This window comes from Salvelinus sp. IW2-2015, unplaced genomic scaffold (genome assembly GCF_002910315.2).
Source record: "Salvelinus sp. IW2-2015 unplaced genomic scaffold, ASM291031v2 Un_scaffold8106, whole genome shotgun sequence".
NCBI lineage: Eukaryota > Metazoa > Chordata > Actinopteri > Salmoniformes > Salmonidae > Salvelinus > Salvelinus sp. IW2-2015.
The window spans coordinates 1-11,416 of record NW_019949366.1 but is presented as its reverse complement, the minus strand read 5'-3'; the positions used below and the strand labels follow the sequence as shown (position 1 = coordinate 11,416).

Sequence of the window (11,416 nt, the reverse complement as noted above, 5' to 3'; positions counted from 1 at the left end):
GAAGCCGCAGTAGCAGCTGGAGCCAATACGGAGGAGGAGGGGGAGGGGAAGGGAAGGCAGCGTCACCGTGGTGCTGCGCATGGCAACTGGGACCATGACCCTGCCCTTTCCTCCGAAGATGTTTTGATCCAAGAGTGATGGGATTCACCAACCAGGTTTGACTTTGCCTTAGTTTTCTCTAGTGCAATTTGTTTCCTTTTAATGTTTCATTTTAAAGGTGTTTTATCTTCCGTCTATCTTGTTTTTTCCAGGGGGTTTTAACAGAAATATGTGCATAAACAGATGTTTATCTTTTCGCGTCTAGGGATTTGAGTGGGGCCTTTGAGAAGAAATCCACACTTACTGTGAGAGGAGTTAAGAGGAGTTCTGGAGATAGAGGAGTGAGAAGATGTAAAAAAGAGAGAAGAGAGTGGAGTAGAGATGAAGAAGAGGAAATGAGAGACGAGAGAACTAACAGATATGTAACAGTGATACCAGTATATTCATTGCTCCATTCCAATTGTTTAGAAACTTTACACTGAGCCAGAATCTCGATGGACATAATAATAATGATTCTTCCAGGTATATGTTATTCTGAGAAGGACTGTGAATCCTGAGTGCATAACTTGAGAAGCCTTAAAAGGTGTGTGTCATTGGCTCATTAAGTAAACGGTGACAAGTCTTACAGCAATCCACTTAGGTCGACGCAGCAGTGTCAGTATAGACAATAGAACATTTTACCATATTGCAACGACTCTGGATCATAACATTTAGGTTACTGTCCGCCCTTGGAATGAAAGTAATATTGTAATCCCTAACACTCATGACTATTGTTATTCATGAATTGGGTTCTATACAGGTAATGTGATATGATCACCATCACGTCGTTCTAAGGACTAAGTTAGCTGCTGCGCAGGACGCATGGCATAGCGTGGAGTATAGTTAGCATCAGAATGAGATGAACCAATAGATATTGTATATGTATGCGAGAGGGAGTGTATTCTCGGTATCTGAGAGGTCGTACTGCGAAGCAATAGGCTAGTACGCTTTTGTATCTGACGACTTTGTCATGGTCCAGCGTAGTGCAGCTATGCTTGAAGAGGTCTTCAGAAGTTGGAGAGCACTCACCAGAATGCGCCAAAGTGAGACTACTACGGTAGATTAGAGCACACATGTGGACTGCGATGACTCATGCGACTTAACGTCAGGCGGCATATGGCTTACTGAGTCGTAGCCCAGCTGAGTTGTAGTCAACCGCGAACAATGGTTTGCAAGGATCTATATGTGCAAACAACATGTCATCTGTGCGACCTTCTCTATCTCTCTCTTCTGTGTGTGCCTCTTGCGTTAGCTGTCCCTCAAATTTGTGCGAGGGGCGTAGTTGATAGCTCATTGGCTTCGCAAGTTGGAATTGCAGTAGGCGCAGATCTGGCTGGCTCAGCAGCGGGAGATGAGTAGTGTAGGGAGAACTGGGCGACAGGCACTTCAAGTCGTTGTAGAGAGATCAATCTAAGAGGTGAGCTTATGGCGGTTGGTGGCTAATTGAGGTAGAGATGGACAGTAAGTGTTCGTGCTCGCATATATCTTGATGCATATAGGTGAGACCTGACACACATTGACACTATCCAGCCCAAAGCGGGAGGATTTTGAAAAAAATACATAATAGGCCTTGATCATAGAGATGTGTGGACCAGGACTCGTTCCGATCCAATAGTGTGATTTGCTCGGGTGGTCATGGTAGTCGTTTTCTAGGAGATTATTCCCAGGTGCTGTCATGGAGATTTAGAGAGCGTACCAGGCTGACGTATGTAGTGAGACTTCACGGACTAGAGCAGATGCAGCTCTGATCTTGTCTCGCTTATGCTCAGTAATGCGGATTATTGAAGTTGCCAGAAGCCGGGTCATTCAGCTAGAGTGTGAACAGTAAGGAACTTGAATATGTCTTACGAGTGATTACATTGAAACAGTTGCTGCATTACACGGAGCCGTGTCCTTTGCACGTCGGGGCCGTCTAAGAATAATGGGTGTAGGTAATAGAATGGTGGGGTTGCCAGTCTTCCCTTAACATCTGGGAATAGAACTGTGGTTAACTCTACGCGCCAGATGATCAGCGGGCTGCCTGGAGCCAGCGAAAGGAAGAAGTGCTGCTCCTCCCTCGTGCAGGTCATCTTTAGACAGTGAATAATTAACTAAGTCGGCCACTGGGACTAGAGTCGGTGCGCTTGACATTAGAGTTGTTATTGAATGTGAGGTAGGATCTAGGGCAGGTAATGATTGGCGCGCTATCTTCGAGCGCTGACGACCGATTTGGACGTCTTGGTACCAAATACAATTTCAACGCACGCCTTGGCAAGTTCACACTTTGGGTACTCTTCGAGGGAGAAAAAAAAGCAAAGAGATTGAGTTGGGAGACCCGTGTGGAGTATATGCGCAAGAGAGAGAAAGGGAGGAGGAGGGGATTATTCATTCTGATAGATGACTGTACAGCTGAAGGGCGAGAGAGGGTAATTATCAACAACCTACAGTAATAGATGAAAACTGAACAGTTTGCAGAGAGGCAATGCGGAGAGCGAAGGAGGGGGGGAAGTGAAAGAGTGAAAGAAGAGATAGAGAGAAAGGAGGAGGATGAGAAGACAAAGAGGTTGGGCAAAGTGGGAGAGAGACGGATAGGTGAAGACAGAGAGAGCATTATGAGAGAGAGGGGTATGGAATGTGAAGGCATGAGATTGGGGAGAGAATGTGGAGAACGAGAGATAGCATTCGATAGGTTTAACAAGAGAGGGAGCGGAGATTGAGAGTAGCAGGTGGTGTAGGATAAGAACAAGAGGATTGGGGCATTTCGTGAGAGGGAGAAAGAGAGGGAGATAAGATAGATGGGCATGGGTAGTGTAGGAGTCGTCGAGGGTATGACTAATGAATGGGACAAAAGCAGAGGAGAGAGAGAATGGTGGCGTCGGTTAGAGAAAGAAAAATATTGGGGGATACGTAGGGAGATTAAAGGTAGATGGATGGAGTAGAGGGAGTGAAGGGGAGATTGCGTAGAGGGACAGAAGCAGAGGAGACGAGAGAATAGTTGGGGAATGAAAAAAGAGCATGTCTTCGTAAGAGAGAGGAAAAGATGGAGTAGATGAAGAAAATAAGAATTAAAAAGCAGGAGGGAAAAATAGAGAGAGGCATTAATATGAAATAACCTCAAGAGAGAGGGGAGAGAGACGATTAGAGATAGAATTAGAGATTAGAGATAGATAGATAGAGGGGGAGGAGGGTAGGGAGGGAGCGGAGGGAGGGAGGGAGGGAGGGACGGAGGGAGGGAGGGAGGGAGGGAGGAGGGAGAGGTGCGCCGCTATGCGGGGCGGAGGGAGGGAGGAGGCGGCGAGGGCCTCGAGGCGAGGAGGCTGTGATACAGACGAAGACTCAATAGAGAGGATGAATATAAAGTCAGCCGAAAGGAAAAATATGGATGGGTAAGGTAGGAGCGAGACACGACACAGAGAGTGCATATAAAACATGAGCGGAGCAAGTGGAGAGATGGAGGGCGAAGAGACAAGTGACGAGAAGCGACATTGCTCAATTAAAGAAAAAGATGAGAGGGATGGGGTTGGAAAAGAAGATGATTTTCTGTTCGTGCACGGTGAAAGCGGAGTAGCCTGAGGTACGGGAAGAGGAGTAAGGAGAAAGAGAGAGGGAGCAAAGAGAGGGGTAGATTGGAAGTTGCCATAATGTTGTTACGCAGCAGTTGCAGATGCAGTTATTAAAACCAGCAAAACAGGACAGCTGTACGAGTGATAAGAAGTCATATCTCCAGGCACCATCTCTGTGGTGATAGAGAGGGTGAACAGGACACAGGTCCGGTCCTGGACTGCCTGCTAGCTAGGGGACGTCACAGCTCTAGACAGAACGCAGTTGGATACTGGGACAGTCACAGATCAGACCAGAACCAGGTACTGGGTACTGGGACCTCGTCCACTCACAGCTCTAGACCGACCAGTAGGGTACTGGCACAGTCAGCAGCGCTCTAGACCAGAACCAGTAGGGTACTGGGGACAGTCACATCCGGCTCTAGAATCCGTAGAACCGAGTAGGCTCTAGACCAGAACCAGTAGGGTAACTTGGGACCATCACGACTCTAGAACCAGAACCCAGTCGGATACATGGACAGTCACAGCTCTAGGACGCGAGAACCGAGTAGGGATACTTGGGTGGGGAGTCAGTCGAGCTAGCGTTGCAGGATGACCATAGCTAACTGGCAGTCGGTATACTGGACAGTTCACAGCTCTAGACGTCAGAAGCCAGTAGGATGACGTGGGTGACAGTCGACAGCTATAGACCTAGAGAACAGTAGGCTACGACTACGGCGGTACAGACTCTACCGAGCGTTCTAGACCAGAACCACAGTAGGATACTGGGAACATCACGGACCTCTAAGGCACTAGTAATCCAGTTAGGATTACTGGGGGACAGTCAGCGCTCTAGACCAGAACCAGTAGGCATACTAGACAGTCACAGCTCTAGACGCAGAATCCAGTACGGATACTGGGTCACCGATCGTGATCTAGACCAGAATACCATGTGCGGATAGTGGGAACAGTCACGAGCTCTACAGCACCAGAACCAGTAAGGATACTGGGACAGTGCACAGCTCTAGACCAAGAAGTCAGTAGGATACTGGAGACCATCACGGACTCTAGACCAAGAACCAGTAGGATACTGGGACAGTCACAGCTTCAGACCACACAACGCAGTGGTCACTCAAACCAGCAGCTCACAACTTTTAACAGATGCACAATCGAGAGCATCGCTGTCGGGCTGCTCCTCTCTGGGCCAGAATTTGTAGGGGCCGCCTCCCCCTGCCCCACCCATTGCAGCTGCTCCAATCAGGCCAGTCGAGTCATCTGTACGAGACAGAGTCTGGATGGGGTGCCTGAGAGCATATCAGTCAACACACGATACCTCAACCTGCAAGAGAATTCAATAGAGGTAAATATGGACTGTACTGAGCATTATCCACTATGTTCATTTCRTTTGTTTGACTGTGTCTGTGTGTTTGTGTGCGTGCATGCCCATGCATGAGTGTGTGTGTGTGCTTGTACTGCATGTTGGTAAGCATTATGTAAATGCCTGTTTTTATATACTTGTTTCAATGTAATTACCTGTCATTCACTCATAATTACCATGGAATAATGCCTATGTTCTGCAAGTGTTCCCCAACCGTTTTGCAATTCAAATGGAGGTCATGTTAATATGGAAATCAAACAGTAACACAGCAAACAGCACAAAAACAGGAACACATGTGTTAGCAGATTGTATGTCAGAACCCCAAGCTAGTTGTTGTGGTTTTACAGCTGCACTGGGACACTCCATTTAACCCCAGCTTCCCAATGTGAACTTCCTCAGCATGTCAGCCGTGTCATAGAATACATATTCCCGCTGTTTTCAGTTMATGTATTTAGGAACTTTGCGCTCAGAAATGTGCTGCACACTAGAAATGTCTAGACAACTTCACAGACACGACACGAGGTTGCTGAATACACTAAGTCCATTTTGTGAATTTGGATACAGAGTGTTTTAGGCTAATGCTCATTAGTTTTGGCAAAGTTTGTGGCAAATCAGTAAAGTGACTGCAGAGAGAGGAAGTGGACAAACAGCCATTCTATCTCAGTCAGAAAGGCAGATGATTGAACTGTATATGATGGCTACAGAAMGAAAAGGGAACATCAACCCTCATGGTTTGGTCTRACGAGTTAAAGAGTTGCAGCTTGTTAAAATATAAAATAAGAAATAATAACACTATTCATTACACTTCCCTCTTAGCCAACGGATTCTGATTGGATTTGTTGTATCCCGAAGCCCCACTTGAAATGATTAAAAATCTAAAAATATTGAAACACCTGGAGGCATCCTAGATTCTCTGGCTTATTTTTTTCTCTTCTCCCCAGCAAGTACCCTGAGAGTAAAGCTTTGACAGCTCCCACTCCCCTCTTAAACACCCCCACCCTCCCTATCACCCTCCCCCCTCCTGCTCCACATAAGGAGGATGCAGTGGCCTGGCTCCAGGAGCTTCTCACTGCCTCCCTCACTGAGAGCATTGCCCACACATATCTCACACAGCCATAGATGACTTGCCTAGTTAAATAAAGGTTAAATATAAAATAAATAAAATAAAAATAGATTTAAAGGGATTTTAGTCCTGCTCACTAGCTGTGTGTRTGATGCCTGGCCAAATGAGCTCCGTTTGGACAGCCCAGATACTGGTGTGGGGTGTCCAGGGGCCCACCCAGTCCAAGTGCACCAGCAAACATCTTCTCTCTGAGAAAAACAACCATGTCTGTTCATTTACCAAAACGGATARACCACAATTAATAATTTCAGCCTCTGTGTTCKWAWTTMTTTTGTAGTGTTGTYAATTTTAATTTGGCTCATATCAGTGATTTGAAGTTTTRGTTTTCTCTCGCTGTAAGATTTGAGTTGATGTTCATGTRTGTAAAACATTATGGTAATGTTCCGATAGTGTCCCTGCATTCACACCTGTGCTATTGCTTTCACACTCTACCCAGCTGTCACAGCCACTGGAGCTGCACCCTGTTTACACAGTCTAGTCACTCRTCATGTTGTGAGATATTAACATTCTCCCTCTCCCTCTCTCCCCACCAGGTTATCAAGTCAGACACCTTCAAGCACTTGAGGCACCTTGAYATCCTGCAGCTGTCTAAGAACAAAATCAGTCAGATTGAGGTGGGAGCATTCAATGGCCTGCCCAACCTCAATACGCTGGAGCTGTTCGACAACCGCCTCACCCTGGTCCCCTCACAGGCKTTRGAGTACCTCAGCAAGCTGCGGGAGCTGTGGTTACGGAACAACCCCATCGAGACGCTGCCGGGCTACGCCTTCCACCGCGTGCCCTCGCTGCGCCGGCTGGACCTGGGAGAGCTCAAGAAGCTGGACTACATCTCAGACGCCGCCTTCGTGGGCCTGGTCAACCTGCGCTACCTGAACCTGGGCATGTGTGGTCTGAAGGACATCCCCAACCTGACGGCCCTGGTGCGTCTGGAGGAGCTGGAGCTGTCTGGGAACCGTCTGGAGATCATCCGAGATCATATCACTACCGGCCTGGCCCTTTCCAGGGCCTGGTGGTCGCTCCGTAAGCCTGTGGCTCATGCTACCGCAAAGTGAAAGGTCATTCCGAGCGCACATATGCCTTCGACGACCTTGAAGAATTTGCCCATGGAGAGAGCTTGCAACTCTTTTCCACACAACTCTCCTGCACTCGCTGCCTCCATTGACCTCTTCACTCCCGCTGCAAACCAGCTGGAGCGGTCACCTCAAACCACAAACCCTCTGGTGTGCAACTGGTGAGTCTGTGGCTCAGCTGTGGCTGAAGGAAGGGCTGGCAGTAAACTATCGCTGCTGCGCCGCTGCACGTCCCCAGCGCGAGGGAGGTACATCGGGAGCGGACCAGAGCCCATTCACCTGCTACGCTCCCGGTCATCGTGGAGCGACACCCGCACCTTCAAGTTACCGAGGGCGCATGGGTGCAGAGCGAAGTGTCGCACGGGCACAATGACCTCAGGTCCAACTGCGATCACGCCCCCAACGGGCACCCTGATGACCTCACGGCTCCTAACGGTCGATCTCCGTGCTGCACGACGGTACGCTCAACTTATAGCAAAACGTCACTACTGAGGGACAACGGGTCAGTACACCTGCAGGTGACAACTCAGATGGCAAACCGGCACCGCGGTTAATGTCATGCCGCCGACGTTGGCGGGTCAGTACTGTCACTACTGTCACCGTGGAACGGTGGGCCCAACGAGGCCGACAGTCTACGCGGGCGCAATAACAGAAACGAGTATACGTATTAACACCTCGCCCGTCTGGCCACGTGTGATAGGGATGGGGGCTCTACCCACCGCTCTCCGTCAAGCACTGGTCTTGTCTCGCTCCTGGGCCACCCGCCACCTTTTGTGCCATCACTGCCCGAGACGGGCTACTTTGGCCTTGATGACGGATGAAGGACCACCAAGATCATCATTGCTGCTCTGTGGCATGTCTTCATGCAGCGTGATGCTGGTGGTCTTCTACAGCTGAGGAAGCAGACCAGATGCACAAGCAGCACGCCCCGCCCGGGCCATCGAATCACAACGTGGGAGAGATGTGCGGGCCGGTGGCACGTGGGTAGCGGAACTACAGGGCGGCACCGGCCGTCAGGGATGGAGGGGAGGGAGGAAGTAGGAGGAGGCGAGAGCTGAGGATGACATACGAGATGATCAACCTGCCAACCATGGCCAGACAGGAGGCATCCTCAAACCACACTACAAGGCCCACCACTCAACAACAACAGATGGGACTGGGGGTATGGGGGTCGTCTGGGCATCTGGGCCTCTTACACAACAAACCCCTCGCCCGGATATCTTACGTCACACAATCCGCTGCATGTGACTCCGAGACTAGTGCAGCCCAGTGCCCTCCTCATATGGCCTCTTTTCACACCCATGCACTGCTGTGGTCGAGGTACGTCACTATTGATGTGTGTAGGCATTCGGGGGTCATCGCACACTCAGCCTAGTGTGTGTGTGCGTGTGGCTCTGTGTCGCACGATGTGGTGGTTGTCGTGAGTGTGTGATGGTAGTGTTAGAGCTAATGTTGGTGGTTGATGTGATTGTGTGTGTGTGTGTGTGTGTGGGTGTGTGTGCTCGTGTGTGTGCTGATGTGTCGTGTGTCTGTGTGATGTTTGAGATGTGTTGTGTGTGATCTGTGTGGTGTGTCAGTATCGTAAGGCTGTGGGGTGTGTGTTGTTGTGGTGGGTCCACGTGTTGTGTGTCTTGTGGTGCGCATGTGTGTGTGTGTAGTAGTGTGGTGTGTGTGTGTGTGTGATGCTGTGTGTGTGTGGTTGTGGTGTGTGTGTGTGTGTGGATGTGTGTGTAGTGTGTTGTGTGTGTGGTTCTTATGTTAGTTGGGTGGGGCTGAGGTGGGGCACGAATTGGTCGGGTGGACGTGACATAGTCTCATGGGTCGCGCCGCCACAGGGGCTGGGGGCACCCTCAGGTGATCATTTTACGTTTGGCATCGATGTATTATTTTGGATGTTATAACTATTTATCTTAGTGTTAATTCAACTCTACAGCACTCTGAACACACCACTCAACTACCAACATCAATTACCGACCACCCCACTTACCACACACACAACACCACACACACAACACCACACACTTTCGTATATAACTGGCCATTTTCAATTGCACACTTCGACATCAACGTCTGACACATAACATGACAACCCCAATAGCCACTACACACAATTTTTGAAATGTTAAAGTGAACTTCTTATGATATGTCTGTACAATATCCAAATTTGCTAGTGTGGTCATAACATTTAGTAGTATAAAGAGGTCCGACTAGTAGTAGCACTGGTGACTGCAAGCTACGGGTCCCTTGCTAGGCTGTGCTGGTACGTAATTCCTTGTAACAGTGGGGTGCCACAGCGGTCAGTGGTGTCAGCCCAGAGCACCTGGAGCTACATTTCAAGAAAAGAGTGATGATGAGGAAGCCAGTGCTACACCAGACTGTGACTCTGCAGTGGTTATACTAAGGCTGTACAAAGAGCTAGCAGCGGATAAGAAATGGTGAGCATTCTTGGTGGTCTTCGATTCATCAAAAAGCAGCAAGTCAGATTGCATCACTCTTTTCCAATGTAACCCTACCACAACCATAACGTAACATACCACATGATACAGAGCAAAAGAGATCCATATGCTCAAAGCATCCAACATACATTGTCTACCGGGATCCTCATTTCTCTAAGATGCATTAATAGATATGTAAACACTTGCTGAATCTAACTCTGGTTGTATGATCAGACAAGTGCAATTCCAGTGACTGACTGAAACTCTAGAGATCTGATCATAATACGAGTCTAAGTCTCTGCAAACTTCAACAAGGATCTAGCCTAGGGCCTGTAAATTTCCTGACAGTTCATCATACAGCAAGTGTCGCACAGCATATTCATGTATTTCAGAAGGTGAACAACAATAATGGATAATAATAGCAAGTAATAGTTTACATAATTACTACCATATTTTTACTAAAAATCCATTATTGATTCTCCCGACTTCACTGACAACCCTAGCTATCACCTGATAAAAACTAGAGGCAAATAGGATGGGCATACATTTCCTCTCTCAATCTAACAAGACATACCGGAAGGTAATGGGGCATCGTGAGAGGCGAAATAAGAGGTCTGGGCATATGAGCTACCCCAACGGTGTAAATAGATGATTAATGGACTCGTTTGGCTATAAAACTTGGATCAGAACAGAAAGTGACGAGCTTTCCCTCCGCGCATAGCCACGCATGCTACGCTTGCTGGTGCCAAGGGGTGTGTGGTGGCGCAAACACCCTGAAGGTCTGTTGGAAGGTGTGCCCGAGCCTCCAGCGCCTATTCCTAGCCGTCAGTCCGTGTTCTTAGGGTTCTTTCTTGAGTGGCGCGAGTTTGGGGGGGATGCCTTTCTCTGAGTTCTGTCCGGGGTACCAGAATGATTAGAATCACGCTGGGGGCAACGCGTTTGTTGGCTGATCTCGGCCTATGCCATGCAGAGAGGGGGAGGTGTATGGACGATTAAGGTTTTCTCTTCTGTTTCGAATGTGAGTTGAGGCCATTCACTTGATAACCAAGCATGAGACTGGTACCCATTCCATGTGGGTTGTAATGTTTAGTAGGATGTGGAGTTGCCGGATAGTTGCGCCTAGGGATAGCCAATTTCGTTAGCAGTTGGGCTGGAGGATTAGCACTCATCTTGTATGCCTCGGAGCCCAGTAAAAGTTTGGGCAAGATGGTTGAAACAGCTATCATTATGTCTACTCGACGGCCAAGATGGATATCTTCTGGCTACGTATCATAATGCTATAGTGAGGATGTAAGCAATCCATTACTGAATTGCGCCCATCTGCCTCAAATACGCGCGTTGAACACTACCAGCTATTGACTGAATTAAGGTATGTCTCAAAATGCATGACCCAATCACATACCAACCTTAAACATATCTAGTTAACTCTTGTAGCACGTCGAGCTTCTAGGTCTCTACCAATTGCCCGGAACACGGGAGTGGCAAAGTATATAGCCCCCACAGAGAATGCCTGGCGCGCTCACACATGCTTTCCCACCGGCACGGCACCAATCCGTTCCTCTAACACGTAGCATGATCCCTCGCTTATGGAAGAAAAGATGGCGCGGTGGCGGGGCAGTGAGATGCTTAGTTGCAGAACTGGGGCTGCTTCCTCAGCTTGAGAAGTACCACACTAACATTCACGAAGCTGCCCATGAAGGGGTTAAAGCCAACGAAAGCAGTCGCCAGAGATGATCTTTGGGTGTCTTGCGATCACTGTCCAATCAAATAGGCCTATAGAATATGACCGTCTCGGTCATGTGGATGGCCAACAG

General features: G+C 48.6%; 1 protein-coding gene across 1 annotated transcript; it reads left to right on the top strand.

Annotated features, from left to right (window-relative positions):
* Positions 1-3,324: 3,324 nt before the first annotated feature.
* Positions 3,325-7,988, top strand: LOC112079470 (leucine-rich repeat-containing protein 4B-like). Its single transcript, XM_024145412.1, has 5 exons — positions 3,325-3,443; positions 4,758-4,956; positions 6,631-7,117; positions 7,346-7,625; positions 7,868-7,988. The coding sequence occupies exons 1-5, from the start codon at positions 3,325-3,327 to the stop codon at positions 7,986-7,988; spliced, it is 1,206 nt and encodes a 401-aa protein (XP_024001180.1).
* The last annotated feature ends 3,428 nt before the right edge of the window (positions 7,989-11,416 follow it).